The 16,003-nt window shown below is 35.5% G+C and overlaps 1 protein-coding gene across 1 annotated transcript in view; it reads left to right on the top strand.

The window, feature by feature from the left end:
- Positions 1-16,003, top strand: part of NDFIP2 (Nedd4 family interacting protein 2) — a 49,537-nt gene that overhangs the window by 26,047 nt on the left and 7,487 nt on the right. Inside the window, exons 5-6 of the mRNA XM_036458176.2 lie at positions 7,132-7,256; positions 15,838-15,904. Of these exons, the coding sequence (XP_036314069.1) occupies positions 7,132-7,256; positions 15,838-15,904 (192 nt within the window). The remainder of the gene's footprint in view (positions 1-7,131; positions 7,257-15,837; positions 15,905-16,003) is intronic.

Genomic DNA, 16,003 nt, shown 5'->3' on the forward strand with positions numbered 1-16,003 from the left:
CTTTATTTTTTTAAAGATTTTTTTAAAAATTGACTTTTAGAGAGAGAGGAAGAAAGAGAGAGAGGAAGAAAGAGAGACAAACATTGATGTGACAGTGAAACACTGATTGGCTGCCTCCTGCACCCACACTACCAGGGATCAAGCCTGAAAGCCAGGGATATGCCCTGATGGGAATTGAACCAGCGACAACACCCAACCAATTGAGCCACATCTGCCAGGGTTCTTGCTTCCTTTTCCCCCATCTTCTGAAGAAGTAGATAATCACTCAAAAAATGGATGGGTGAATGGGTGGGCAGTTATATTTTTTTCTTCAAATTTATTAAATTATATTCAGGTAGGCACCAGCTAATATAATACAATATTTAAATCTCATGGTTTTAGTTAACAATTTCTAGTTAAATATGATGTTAGATACTATGCAAAGGAAATGAACACTTTAGCTACAAATATCTACTGTTTTTTACTGCTAGTTTAGTGAACCTTGTTTTCTGAATTTTAGTTCAGCTTATAATCCTTTAAATTGATAGTACACCTCCTACATATTTTGATTATGAGTCTTGTAAACATTGATTCCTTAATTAGAAAAGAAAGAATTTAAATTTATTGTACTCTGTGTAGTATAAATACCTGTTTTTTTAGGAATAAAAACATGTTATTTGACACTATCTAATTATTTGACTCAGAGCTTAATTATTATTTCTCCATTTCTGTAGTGCACTAAATCATACTATTCTTTTTAGTTTTTTGATTTGAAAACATTTTACTAATGTAACAGTGATGTAAATGCATGATAACCTAGACACTTGATTGATTTTATTTTTGGCCACTAGTGATATATTAATTAAAGTAAATGCAAATATTTATAATAATATATATAATGGAAATTGTCTGACTTGTTTTAAATTTTTACTGAATTATGTTTCTGCAGTTTATATTTTTATACTACTAATAGTCTACAAATATTGCACTAATATTATAAAGTTAAATTATAAATTATTTATCTTTATTTCCTTACATTTTTTTTTTTTTTGGTGTCTGTAGGCCAGAGCTTGAGCTTATTTGCTTTAAAGAGCATAGACTTATTTGTGTTCACTACCATCTAGTGGCTGTTCTTCAAATTGCAACTTGCTATATTTTCCATGCTTAAACTGTCTACCGTAGCAGTTGTCTAGATTGTTCTATTGTTTATTTCTAAGGTTTTAGAAATAGATTTTCTTTAGTATGGTTTATAACTTAAGCATTTTAGGTTCTATAAGTTGTACAAGTAAAACTACAGTAAATATCAATTATAAAATTTCAATTAAAACCTTTTGTTGGTTTAATTCTTGCTATCTGTTTTCAATATCTATGTTTCTTTCTTTTACCACATGAAACCCTATAAAAAGTTTTACCCTGAATTATAAGATAATTGCATGTTAATGTCCTGAAAATGTAAAAAAAGAAATATGTGTGTCCCCTGATAATGTTCTAGCTTCTACAATCCCTTGAAGTGTCACTGCAAAATGCCTTTTATACACCCAACTGCCTCTGATCTTATATTTAACAGGCTTTCTCTTTAATAGAAAAGAAGTAAGCCGTTTTTCAGTTAGAAACTAGAAATTAAGATTTTGTTCACTGGATAATTGACAGTCTTTGGAAATAACCCTGAACTCTATTACTTAGAATATATAATATTGGGCCCTATCTGGAATTGTTTCTTCTAAGGTTGAGCCTTTTGTGTCGTGTGAGTCTTCATCTCAGTGTGCTATATTAATAATTATTTGTCGTTTAGACACAAGGATCACATAACTAAAGAAATATTAAGTTAATTGTACCTTTAAAAAGAATTAGAAGAGTGTTTTTGCAATATAATTTCTAACTTGTAAGAAATAATAACCAAATTATCTTCCAAAGTGGCTGTACCATTTTGCATTCCCACCAGCAGGGACTGAGAGTTTCTGTTGCTGTGATCCTGATTGACATTTAGTGTTCACATTAAAAAAAAAAAAAAAAAAGACATTCCAGTAGATGTGTGGTGGTATGTCCTTGTGGTTTTTATTTTCATTTCCTTAACAGTTAATGATGTTGAACATCATTACTTAGTAAATTCTTTTGAACCCCTCCATCAACAAGTCATAAAAGTTAGTTATTAAAAGGGTTGTCTGAGCACCACACATATGAAAAATAGTATATTAATGATTTGTGCATGCAAAGCTGTGTGTTTTTTTTATTTTTTATTATTGGTTTTGGATGACATTACACATTGTAAGTGAATCCAGAGAGAGAATATTTAAGCATTGCAATTATATCTTTAAAAACTCATAATATTTATGAAGTATTGAATTTTATTGAATTTTTATATTTAAATTTTATTTGAATTTGTTGAAGAAAAAGTTTTTAAATAAATTCTCTATAATTTAAGGCATATCCATAATTTAGTGGATATACATTAAAGTAATGTCTGTTTAAAAATATATTTTTTATTACTTTTTAGAGAGAGCATTTGAGAGGGAAAGAGAAACATTGATATGAGAGCAATTCATCGATTGGCTGCCTCCTGCACCTCCCTACCAGGGATGGAGTCTGTACCCCAGGCATGTGTCCTGATCGTGAATCGAACCAACAACCATTGGTCCATGGGACAACATCCAACTAACTGAGCCACACTGTGTAGGGCAAAAACAATTTCTTAATATGTTGCTAGATCATGTCTTTCTAAATGGCTGATAGTTTAAACAGGGAGCCTAGATAAAACAGAAATTTGTCCCTGTGTAGTTCAAAATTAAGTATAGTGAAATTAATTGATCTTTAAGAACTTATTGTCTTAGTAACCTGGTGTATTTATATGTGAGGAAAATTTTTCTTTGATCAAATATTAATAAGTTCTCAATGTTTGCATATTTATCAAATATGCATATTTATCATCTATGATTTTCATTTGTTTACTTTCAAAGCAAGTATCAAGTTGTTTTTAATTTTTAATTTTCTATTTTGAAATACTTTAAAACTTAGGGAAAAGGTTGTAATTACAAATCTAATCTAGGATTACACATTGTTTTTAGTTGCCATGTTTTCTAAGTGTGCTTTACTATGGAAGAGTTTCTTAATCTTTTCTCCTGTTTTTTATGACTGATTCTTTTGAAGAATACCAATTTAGATGGGGTGTGTGTGTGTGTGTGTGTGTCTGTCTGTCTGTCTTTGTCTCTTTCTCTTTGCAAAAATACCACAGAAACGATGGGCCCTTCTCAGTGCATCACAACAAGAAGGAATAATCTAGATATGTGTTACTACTGGTGATTCCTACTCTCACCAGATTAAGGTGATGTCTGCCAACTCTCTTCACTATAAAGTTACTGTTTTCCCCTTTTTAATTTAAGTATCTTATGGCTACTGAAAATTAAAAGTATAGTCTTTCTATACTTTTTATGGATAAACTGTGGCATACTGATAACCATTTTGGATAGGTGGTAAAAAGAAACAGAATATAGGTAAAAGACTTGGATGTTTCAATCCTGGCTATACCACTTGCTTTATGACTTCATGTGCAGCCTAACTGTTCTGAATCTCAATTTGTCCTTTTGTACAGTGGAATTAACTTGACCTTGCCCTTCTTAAAAAGCTAATGTGAGGAACAAAGGAGTGAAAATATATGAAATGTCATAAATTATAGTGTTCTATTAAGTGAAGGTGGTGATAATGTTCTCCTTCCCTTACCAGAGAACCCACCTTTTAGATATAATAAGTAATATGATTTAAAATGATTTTCAAATGTCATTAACCTGTCCAAACCTGCCTGATTTGCTTTCTTACAAAGAAGGGCACGCTGAAGGTGAATGTGGAGAAGTGTAATCGGAGCAACAGTAAGCATTCTTTGCCAACTTTGCTGAGTTTATTGCCTTGCTTCCCTGCTGTTTGCTTCCCCAAATCTTAACTAAGGAATATATGCTCCCTAAGGTTGTTGCTTTTTTGGGTTTTACCATGGGTTTTGTTATATGAGTAATAGGTTCCTTATGCCCTGTAAACTTCCATATTTTACCCTAGGTTTCCAGGGAAACATGCATGAATAACATAGAGTTGAAGGAAAAGTATTGTCTTCTTTCCTAGGCATGTCTAATATGTTCTCCTGCCTCTACTACATGTTGTTTCTTTTGCAGATTTTACAGATCTACGGTTTAGTGTACAGTTATGAGATTCTCTTTTTTGCCAACTCTGACATCATAGAGGATCCATAATTGAATCCACAAATGATTCTGTCCTTAAAAACCTATCCTGCTTTTACTTCCTATCTTACAGGCTAAGAGGCATATGTTCAATTGGTCACTGTTTTCCTGGTGCTTAAACCATTTAAAGATGGTTAAGTTATGTACTATATTTGTCTGTTGGGTCAAATATTGCCCACTGGGTGTCTTACAAATGGAAATTAATTTTCTTCGAGTTTTGAAGGCTAGAAGTTCAAGATCAGGGTGCCTGAAAATTTGGTTTCTGGTGCAGATTCTCTTTTTAGCTTGCAGATGGCTATCTTCTTGATGTGTCCTCGCATGGCCTGTCCTCTACATGTATGTGGTGAAAGAGCTCTCGAGCCACCAACCCTATCAGATCAGGACTCTACCCCTGTAACCTTGTTTAATCTTAATTACCGCCCTGAAGCCCCTGTCTCTAAATACAGTCACATTGAGGGTTAGGGCTTCAATATACAAATTCTTTTTTTTTAAAATATATTTTATTGATTTTGTATAGAGAGGAAGGGAGAGAGATGGAGAGTTAGAAACATCGATGAGAGAGAGTCATCAATCAGCTGCCTCTTGCACACCTCCTACTGGGGATATGCCCGCAACCAAGGTACATGCCCTTGACCAGAATCGAACCCGGAACCCTTCAGTCCCTAAGCCGATGCTCTATCCATTGAGCCAAACCGGTCTCGGCTCAATATACAAATTCTTTGAAGAGGCACAATTCAGTCCATAACAAGGTATTGTATCTGAGCACATATAGCAAAAAGGAAACATGATGCTAAGTAAATACTATTTTGTACTTTTGGATGTTATTTCTAGTGTGGATGCAATATGTATAATAGTCTGATTTGAAGAAACTTATTGGATAGTGTTTGAATATATTCGCAAATGTAAAAATATACTTTTGGAATATTTTGCTGTTTTGGATTTTCTCCATCAATGCTTCCTATGTTTTAACAACATGGCATGCTTACAAAATGATAGCATGTTTACAGCACACTGGGTAAAGGAAGAAGGTGGTCAAGATTGGTAGTAGTCTGTTCTCTGCCCTAGCCCTCACCCGCCTGCCCTGAGGCCTGAGGAGAGAAATATCTCAGCCTGTCACTAACACATATGTGGCATATGTAGGCAATCTGTAGGAAATCTCTGCTGCTGTTCATTGATATAAATTCTTTATTTTAAAGTAGATATGAAATTATTTTTGATTGGTTAAGTGTTTTTTATTTTCCCCTACAGCTACCACAGATATTAGACAATTAGGTACAGAGCAGTTACGTCTAATAGAATATTCTGATAGTGGAAATGAAATATTCTATATATCAGCTGACAAGCCACATGTGACTCTTGAGTACATGAAGTGTGGCTATTGCAATGGAGGAACTAAATTTGTAATTTTATTTAGTTTTAATTTCAATTTAAATAACTTATTTTATAGAGGAGGATATGTTCCTGGGGCACAAGTAAGAAGCAGTGTGTCTGGTAGCTTTGGATAGCACAGATATCGAGGATAGCAAAATACTGATCAATATCTAGGTTTTTAAAAAAAGAAAAAGTAGAAAGTTAAATAAGCTTTATTTCCAATAGTGTCTCCTGAAATTTTTTCTACAGAAAAGATAGGACCTACTCTGTAAGGTCAAGATATTTTATATGGCTAATAATGATAGCTAACACTTCAGCAGCTACATGTATGAGGTTCTATACTGTGCTAAGCTTTTTACATTCATTATGTCACTTAATCCTTTAATCAACCTTGTGAAGTAGGTACTTACAGATCAAAGAACTGTGGTTCACAGAAGTCAGCAGTGAGTCTAAGGTCACGTGTCTAGTAAGTGAGTATACTGAGACTCAAATATGGGTCCCTTATTTAAAAACTTATTCCCCCAAGTCATAATGGTTTCGGCCACAAGTAATAGAAAACCGCTACTCAATTGTTTTAAATAGGGGATTATCGCACAAGACAAGAAGAGCATGGATGAGCTGTCTGAAGGCACAGAAGTATCAGTATTGTGGCTCTGCTTTCCTTTGCTTTTCTTCCTTCTCCCCCACTTGGAGAGTTTAATCCTCAGGCTGATAAGAGATCCCAGCAGCTGTTCAAGATACGTCCAAACATCCAGAGGAAGAAGAGGGACCATTTATTCTTCTTCATCTTTTTCTTCTTCTTTTTTTTTTTTAAACATAAAAGTAGGCAATAGTATTATAAATCTCCATGTATCCATTGCCCAGCTCCAAAAGGGATCAATTTAGAACCAATGTTACTAAACCTGTATTCCATCCTCCTTTCCCTTGCTATGTTCTTAAGAACCAAGGAATGTTTTTCAAAAGGCCTATTTAAAAACAAAAAAAAATTGGAAAGGAGTTTTGTCCTCCTGTGATTTTGCCCCAGACTACTGGGGACCCACCTATTGCGGTTAAGTGTTAGATCCAGTCTTCCGTAGGGAGTCTGTAAAGGTGGGTGGGTTCCTGTGGAGGAGTACAACAGGTTTTGTTAGAGAAGAGAAAGAAGCAGTGAACAGTATCTGTTCTGGGATCCATCTTTGATAATTTATTTGGCTCAGTTTTAATATTGGCTGATCGGTTGACTGATTGCTGAGGCTGGGCTTCTTGGGTGGGATCTCATGGAAGCTACATTGTGACCTGGTTTTTATCTGGTATAAAAATGTCTCACCCATTGTGATAAGCTTTAAGGAATTGATTCTTATTGATTAAACAAGAAACCAAGCTTACTCATTTGTTAATGTCTGGTAAATAACTTACATTTGCAAAAGGTAAACTATAGTCTATAAAGAAGGCTTAATTGGAACAGAGTTCAAAAAGAAAAAGGAATTGCTATTCCCATTGAGCAATGAAGTATTGTAAATATCAATCTGTTAATTTGTTTCCAAAGTATAGTTTTTAAAATAACTCTTTCTCTTGCTTTTAGTGGCATTTATTTTCAACTGGCTTGGATTTTGTTTATCCTTTTGTATCACCAATACCATTGCTGGAAGGTATGGTGCCATTTGTGGATTTGGCCTTTCATTGATCAAATGGATCCTTATTGTCAGGGTGAGTGTCTTGATAATGTTTATCATTTTTATCTTTAAAATTAAAATATATGAAATTTCTGTGTAGTTCATAAATTTTATGCATATGAATTCATTTATTTTAAGACTATTCTTCTAGACTTTATTATTATAGTGATTTCTGTGGTATGAAAATTTATAACTGTATTTATATGAGAGCTTGCTGGTATAGTAGTTCCCTCATCTGCAGTTTTGCTTTCTTTGGTTTGTGTTATTTGTGGTCAGCCATGGTCTGAAAATATTAAGTGGAAAATTTCAGATATTTTGAGAGAAAGAGAGAGCAAGCAAACACATTCACATAACTTTTATTATAATATATTGTTATAATTGTTCTATTTTATGTTGTTAATCTTTTACTGTGCCTAATTTGTAAATTAAACTTTATCATAGGTATGTATGTATAGAAAAAACAAACATAGTGTATGTAGTGTTCAGTGCAGTTTAGGCAATCACTGGGGGTCTTGAGACAGACATCTCCCCTGATGATAAAAGGGGACTACTGTATAATGGAAAGAACTTTGAAAGCAGAAAAACTTATTTGGACCTCATCTTTTCTATATCAGGATGCTAAGTTAAGTTTTTAAATTTTTCTGAGCTTTAGTTTCTTCATATAGGTGGATAATAGCTGCCTCTCAGAATTTTTGTGAGGTATGGAAATAATATGATTTAGGTCCCTTGCCTAGTTGCAGCACAAATATATGTTCTGAGTCACATCAGGGCTACTACTATTGTGAGATAGTACAGGCATTTCTAAGTCAGTTAAAACATAATTTCTATTAGTTAGTAAAATTATCATGGATTTAAATATCTTCTTGTTCTTTATGCTTTTTAAAAAAAAATATATTTTATTGATTTTTTACAGAGAGGAAGGGAGAGAGGTAGAAAGCTAGAAACTTCGATGAGAGAGAAACATCGACCAGCTGCCTCTTGAACACCTCCTACTGGGGATGTGCCCACAACCAACGCACATGCCCCTGACCGGAATCGAATCTGGGACCCTTCAGTCCGCAGACCGACGCTCTACCACTGAGCCAAACCGGTTTCGGCTCTTTATGCTTTTTTAATAACATAAGAGCTCAAAAGTAAAATTACAGGCTTTTGAAGTGTCTATCAGAACTCATATTTTCTCCCTTATATTCCTGCTGAGTCTTCTCATTTTCCTGTTGTTCCTAGAAATCAACCTCTGTCTGCCTCTTATGTACAAGATAGTGTGTAGGGAGAGAGCAGGAATATCTCCTTTTCTTTCTCCTATCAGGAACGTTTCTAGTACTATTGTTATCACAGTCTCCCACCAGCTCTTTACTTTTGCCTCTTGAAGGCCCCTTTGGCTCCTTTTTACAAAGCTTTTTTCCTGGTTTCCTAAGGATAAGGCCCAGGAAAATTATCAAAAGTACCTTAATTTATTGTTTTAGTAAGTCTTTTTAAAAGTTACCACACATTTAAATGCAGTCAATAAAACATATACTTTCTATTAATCATATTTATTTAAACATTGATTTTTAATTGAATGAATCAAATCCTCAAACTTTCAATAGAACCTAATATGTCAGCTGCTCTTAAGTGTTTCAGACACTTTAATTATGCACCTACATTATCAAATTGATTAAAACATTACTCATTACAAAAATATTTAAACTATTGATTTAATGCATTTCTTCATTATTTTAAAACTTATTTTATCACTTTTCAGGGTTTCAGAAATCTTATCAGACTTTTCCTATTAAGACCAAATTACAGGTTTTGGTTATTAATAAGTTGACTCTTAGTTGGGACCTGTGTATTGGCTGCTTCTAAATGATTAAAATTTGAACCATTGTAAGAATAGCCTTCTGGTAGATTTTTCTTCTAGTTTTATTTTTAAAAAAATGTAAAGTGGGTTCCATTCTAGAGCATAAATCTGTTAGGTGTTCTGACACATACAGAGATAAAGAGACAATCCCTATCCTTGCAGAAGTTAGTATAAAAAAACAAGAGTTGGAGCTAGATAAGTTCAAACTAATATAAAAATAGTTAACTAATTTTATATTAATAAAAATTAGTTATATATAAAATTATTAATATAAAATTAGTTAACTATTACTCAAATGGTATTTCTCATTTAAGTTACAAAACTCAGAAAATAACTTGAGGACATTTTTATCATTTCATGTAAAGCTGGCAAATTTTTAATATCTTTCTAGATACATAAAAAAGAAATTAGCTCAGCCCTGTCCAGTTTGGCTCATTGGATAGAGCATCAGCCTGTGGACTGAAGGGTCCTGTGTTCAATTCTGGTCGAGGCCATGTACCTCGGTTGCAAACTCCTCCCCAGCCCCTGGGGCTCATGCAGGAGGCAATCAATCAATGTGTAGCTCTTATGTTGATATTTCTCCCTGTCTTTCCCTCTTCCACTCTCTCTAAAAATCAGTGGAAAAATGTACTCCGGTGAGGATTAGAAAAAAACCAACAACAGAAAAACCTCAAAAAGAAAGTAGCCCATTGTATGCAACCTATGCCTTAGGAATTAGGAATAATTAGGAATTAGGTCCTAATTATCTCATAGAACTCTTTGTGATAAGGTAGGGAACTTAAATTCAAAGACTGGAGTTTCTCAGAGTTCTGTAAGGTATGTATTATCATTAAGTTTGATCACTAGAACTATTTAATTTTCCTTCAAAATACCTTTACTGAGCTAAGGTTAATATTATACCTTTAATACACACACACACACACACACACACACACACACACACCATATTTTCCAGCATATAAGACGACCAGGTGTATAACACAACCCCCTAATTTTATAGTTAAAACATAGGTTTAGGCCTATATTCGCTGTATAAGACTACCCCCCACTTCCGAGGCAACACCAGTTCTTTTTTTAATAGACCGCCTGTCTGACTCTGGCCAATCTGAGCAGGCTTTTTACTAGAACACAGTGAGCTTCAGGTACAGAACATGTATACTTTGCATGCATAAAAAGCCTGCTTGGATTGGCTGAGTTAGAGAGGCGGGTTAATTTGCATATTACCTCTTAATTATATAGGATGATTGTCTAAGCACTACGCTGTACATCTGAAACTAATACAAAATAATGTGAATGTAAACTATAATCGAAAAATAAAATTAAAAAATTTTTAAGTTTATATGAAATAATAGCTGCCATTCATTGAGTATTTTAATATGTTCCAGGCATAATTTGTTGCAAACACTAAATTTTTTAAGCCTATCAGTGATTCTGGTGACAATTTAACCATTTTATTAATGATGAAACTAAGAATGAAAAGATTTTAATAGCTTGCTTAATATCCTACAGTTTGTAGGTGGGTTAGAATCCAGCTTGTTCTCTCTACCCCCCCCCCCCCCTTTTTTTTTAAATATATATTTTATTGATTTTGTACAGAGAGGAAGGGAGAGAGATAGAGAGTTAGAAACATCGATGAGAGAAAGTCATCGATCAGCTGCCTCTTGCACACCCTCTACTAGGGAGATGCCCACAACCAAGGTACATGCCCTTAACCGGAATTGAACCCAGGACCCTTCAGTCCCCAAGCCAATGCTCTATCCACTGAGCCAAACCAGTTTCCGCACCCCCTCTTTTTTTAAAAACAATTTTTTATTTCAGTTGAAGTTAACATACAATGTTATATTAGTTTCAGGTTTATACCCCAGTGATTAGACATTATATAACTTACTAAGTGATCATTCCAATGGATCTCTTAGCCACCTGACACTATATATAGTTATTAGAATACTAGAGGCCCGGTGCACGAAATTTGTGAAGGGGGGGGCGCGGTGTGTCCCTCAGCCCAGCCTGCGCCTTCTTCAATCTCGGACCCCTCAAGGGATGTCTGACTGCCCTCTCACAATCCAGGACTGCTGGCTCCCAATGGCTTGCCTGCCTGATTGCTCCTAACTGCTTCTGCCTGCCAGCCTGATCACCCCCTAACCACTCTCCTGCCAGCCTGATTTCCCTTAACTGCCTTCCCCTGCTGGCTCGGTCACCCCTAACAGCCCTCCCTTGCAGGCCTGGTCCCTCCCAACTGCCCACTCCTGCTGGCCTGATTGCCCACAACTGCCCTCCCCCTGCCAGCCATCTTGTGTCCACATGGGGGCAGCCATATTGTATGTTGGAGTGATGGCCAATTTGCATATTATATCTTTATTATATAGAATTACTGACTATGTATTCCCTATGCTGTACTGTATATCCCCATAACCATTTGGTAAGTGCCAATTTGTACTTCTTAATCCTTTCATTTTTTTCACCCATTTCCCAAATCCCCCACCCATCTGGCAACCAACAAAATGTTCTCAGTATCTATGAGTCTGTTTCTGTTTCTGTTTCTGTTCTGTTTATTTATTTTGTTTTTTGGCTTAATTGTTGATAGATATGTATTGCCGTTTTATTGTTCATATTCTTCTTTTTCAAGAAGACTAACATTTCATGTAATGCTGGTTTGGTGGTGATGAACTCCTTTAGCTTTTTCTTGGCTGAGAAACCCTTTATCTGTTTTTCTATTCTAAATGATAGCTTTGCTGGGTAGAATATGGTTGCAAGCCCTTGCTTTTCATCACTTGGAACATTTCTTAGCAATGCCTTCATATCTGCAAAGTTTCTGTTGAGAAATTTTGACAATCTTATGGGAGCTCCCTTGTAGGTAACTAACTACTTGTCTCTTGATAGTTTTAAGATTCTCCTTTTGTCTTTAATCTTTGGCATTTTAATTATGATGTGTGGTCCTCTCTGAGTTCATCTTGTTTTGGACTCTGCATTTTGTGAATTTGTATGTCTATTTCCTTCACCTACTTAGGAAAGTTTTAAATCATTCTTTTCTAAAATAGATTTACAATTTCTTGTTCTCTCTCTTCTTCTCACACCCCTATAATACGAATGTTGGCATGCTTGAAGTTATTCCCGAGGCCCCTTACACTATCTTCATATTTTTGGATTCTTTTTTCATTTTGCTATTCTGATTGGGTATATTTGCTTCCTTATATTTCAAATCACTGTTTTGATTTTTGGCTGCATCTAGTCTACTATTGATTCCCTGTAAAGTAATCTCAATTTCAGTTGGTGTATCCTTCATTTCTGATTGGTTCTTTTATAGTTTCCATGTTCTTCCCCCACCTCCCACCCCCAAATTACAAGATGAAGTTTATTTAGAAAGTTACAGAGGTGGTAAAGTGAGCCAGCTGGAATTGAACCTAGAACCCTTCTAATAAGTTTGCCAACTACTGTGCTAGAGGAGGAAAGGTCACCCTGGGGTTGAGGTCCCACCCTCAAATTGTCTTTTGCTAGGCACCCATGGTTTTCCACCCTGGTGATCTTCTCTGTCTGGCTCATCATCCTTGCTGTGCTCATGTCTGTCTAACTGCCTACCATAGTTGGGTGGTGCTTCAGCCTGGTCTGAAGTTGTCAACTGGGTGTGCTGGTTCTGGGGGTCTCCTGGGGGTACAGGTCAAGGTCAGCCACTGTGGTCTGCCCAGGGGTCTCCCAGCATGAGCTACAACATGTAGATGACTGCTACTTGTATTGGGCTTGGAGGTGCCCAGGTGAGTCCTAAACTGCAAACTAAGGTTGGCTGCCTCTAGTGCTAAGCATGGGGCCACTTAGCAAGAGGTATTAGGCTCACCAAGATAGCCCATTCATATGGGAAAGTCAGTGGAAACAGCTGAGTGGGCCTGCAAGTTGGGTATGGTGGACTCTCAGGGAATCTTGGGGGGTGGGGGTGGGGACAAGGTGGCCAGGGTGAGCCAGTTTGCTGGAGACTCAGATATGGCCCCTACTTGCCGACTCTGGCAGAAGGGCTCAGAAAAGGAACAATGGCCTCTGCACACACTTTTAACTGGGAGAAAGCTGTCTCTTCAGCTCTCACCTTGATTTTAGATAGTTCATACATCCCCATATATCCCTGGTGCCTTTCAGCTGCTGCCCTAGTGGTGGAGCTTAAAGTGAGTGAGTCTGAGTGAGTCCGAGTAAGTGCATTGCACCTGTTCATAGGCTCTTTAAGAGAAACTGCCTGGGACTCCAGCAGCCCTCCATCTTATTCAGCCTCAACCCACTGATTTTTACAGTGAGAAATTATGGGGACTTCTCTTCCTAGCAATGAGATCCTGGGACTGGGAGGTCTGGTGTGGAGTTGGGACTCCTTTTTCTTTATGGGGGACCTCCACAGCTGAGATAGTCCTCCTGATTTTTATCTGCCACCAGCCCATTCATGTTTCTACTCCTACCATTCTCCATGTGGCTCTTCTTTATATTCTTAGTGGTAGGACTTCCATTCTGCTAGATTTCAAGCAGCTATGAATGATGGTTGTTCAGGAGTTTAGTTGTACTTTTGATGTGGTTGTGGGAGGAATCAAGTACTGCATTTTCCAGCTTGTTCTCAATTCAGTGTCTCTTCTAATTCTGTAATGCCTCTGTACTTTACTTTTATTACAGTGCTTCAAGCAATAAATTCCTCTTAGAGGTCAGTGCTGAGAGAAAGGTTTCTCTCTCAAAAGCTTGGGTGTTTCCTTTTATTAGACAATAAGTAATATCTAAGTCATACTGCTGCCTTCTTGTTTATTTCTGAGTTGCCATGAATTTCAGATTTATTGTATCTTTTGTCCAAGATTCTGACATTATTACTATATAAGGCTTTTGATGTTTTATTTCATTCATTCATTTGTTCATTCACTCATTATTCATTTTGTTAATTCTCATCCGAGGATATTTTTTCCATTGATTTTTTTTTTAGAGAGAGTGGAAAGGGGTTGGGGAGAGACAGAGAGACAGAAAATAATATCGGAGAAACATTAATTGGTTGTCTCGTATACACCTTGACCAGGAAGTGAACAGGTGAGACCATTCAGTGCATGGGATGACGCTTAACCAACTGAGCCACACCAACCAGGGCTACTTTTTTTTTATTAACAACAACTTGACTCAACCCTATACTTTTAGTGTTTTAAAACATTTTGAGCCAAAACCGGTTTGGCTCAGTGGTAGAGCGTCGGTCTGGGGACTGAAAGGTCCCAGGTTCGATTCCAGTCAAGGGCATGTACCTTGGTTGCGGGCACTCCCTGGTAGGAAGTGTGCAAGAGGCAGCTGATCGATGTTTCTCTGTCATCGACGTTTCTAACTCTCTCTCCCTCTCCCTTCCTCTCTGTAAAAAATCAATAAAATATATTTAAAAAAACAAAAAACAAAAAACATTTTGATAACTCAGTAATGAGCCCAAAAGCTTATTTATCTTTTTTACATAGTGAGTTTCTTCAACTTCAAGGTGAAGGTAATTATATTCTTTTCTTAGGAGTAAATAAAGAATAGCTTTAGGTAAATATTTTGGGTGAAGAATGACATTGTTCTAATTTGCCTCTTGTTATGTAACATTATGTATTAAATATGTTTTAAAATTAGAAAGTTAAAAATAATTGCTTTGATTCTTTTCCTTAGCCTATAAAATCTGTGTAAAAACCTTTCATTTCTAATTATTGCTTTATTAAAAGTAATTTAGTGCTATACTTTACAAGCTATATTTTCCAATTTTCTAGTTCTCCCTTCATAGTACATATTTTAAAGGTATTGGAGTATGTGGGATTTGTATCTTCAATGGTACTAGTAAATTTTTTAACCTTTGAAATTTCTGAAACTCTAAGCTGAGAATTTATATTTATAAATTATAAATATTTATAAATTCATTTATAAATTATAAATATTTCCTATAAAAGTACTTAAAAGGCTTTAAAAACAGATTTTAAAAAACAGTTATTTTAAGTGTTCAGATGCTAAAGGATAACAGGGAAGAATTGTCTGAAGTAGCCCTGAAGAAAATTAAAGTTTTAAAAAGCCTTTAAATAATAATTCTTGATGATTAGTCTAATCAAGGTAAAGTACCCATGTCCAGTATCATCAAACCCAGCCTTCCAACTGCCTGTTCATATTCTTGTTTTAGAGAGACTATTAAACTGCCTACCATATGGTGATAGTGTCTTGTAGTGAAAAGCCACTCATTAGCTGTTCACAGCTCACTGTTGGGAACTGAAAGCTGGTGTATCAATTTGAAAATAAAAAGACTAATGACTTGGGGGTCTTTCTGTGCCTAGTATTCTTGGCAGTAATTATCGGTAGGGGGTGTACAGAGGGTCAAAAACTCTTCCTTTTAGAGGTCAACAGAACACATCTATCTGATAAGATTAAACTAATGTGGCTTTTGGTGCTAATGTCTAAAGTACTGGATTGCTATAAAGTATTTGGGATATGGTAGTCATGGCTTTGAAAGATTATGAAAAAGGATCTGATGTGAACTCTTTAATGAGTAAATGTATTCAGATTTACCTTTTTTTCTTATAAGCAGATGAAAATTGATTTTTTCCAAAACATTTTATATATGTTTGTTACATATAAAAGGGTCTTTTTTCCCCAGATAATTTTATATGTATGTCATTAAGTATTTTTTCTTCTCTAATTTTCTTTTTATGCTGCTTTTAAGTGCTAAAGATTATTTGAGATAAATCACTCTGAAACTGAGACTAATCTATGATTTTTCACATTTAAGTACACAGACATGATAAATATATTTATGTTCACTCCATAGTTTTCTGATTATTTTACTGGATATTTCAATGGACAATATTGGCTTTGGTGGATATTCCTTGTACTTGGTAAGTTTATTCTTAATGCATTTTACTTCGATTAATTTGTATTTTAGTTTAACTTTGGTATTTCCTAAAACTTTAAGGTATAAATACATTGTGTTACAA

Source organism: Pipistrellus kuhlii, unplaced genomic scaffold, assembly GCF_014108245.1.
Source record: "Pipistrellus kuhlii isolate mPipKuh1 unplaced genomic scaffold, mPipKuh1.p scaffold_m20_p_3, whole genome shotgun sequence".
In the NCBI taxonomy this organism is placed as follows: Eukaryota; Metazoa; Chordata; class Mammalia; order Chiroptera; family Vespertilionidae; genus Pipistrellus; species Pipistrellus kuhlii.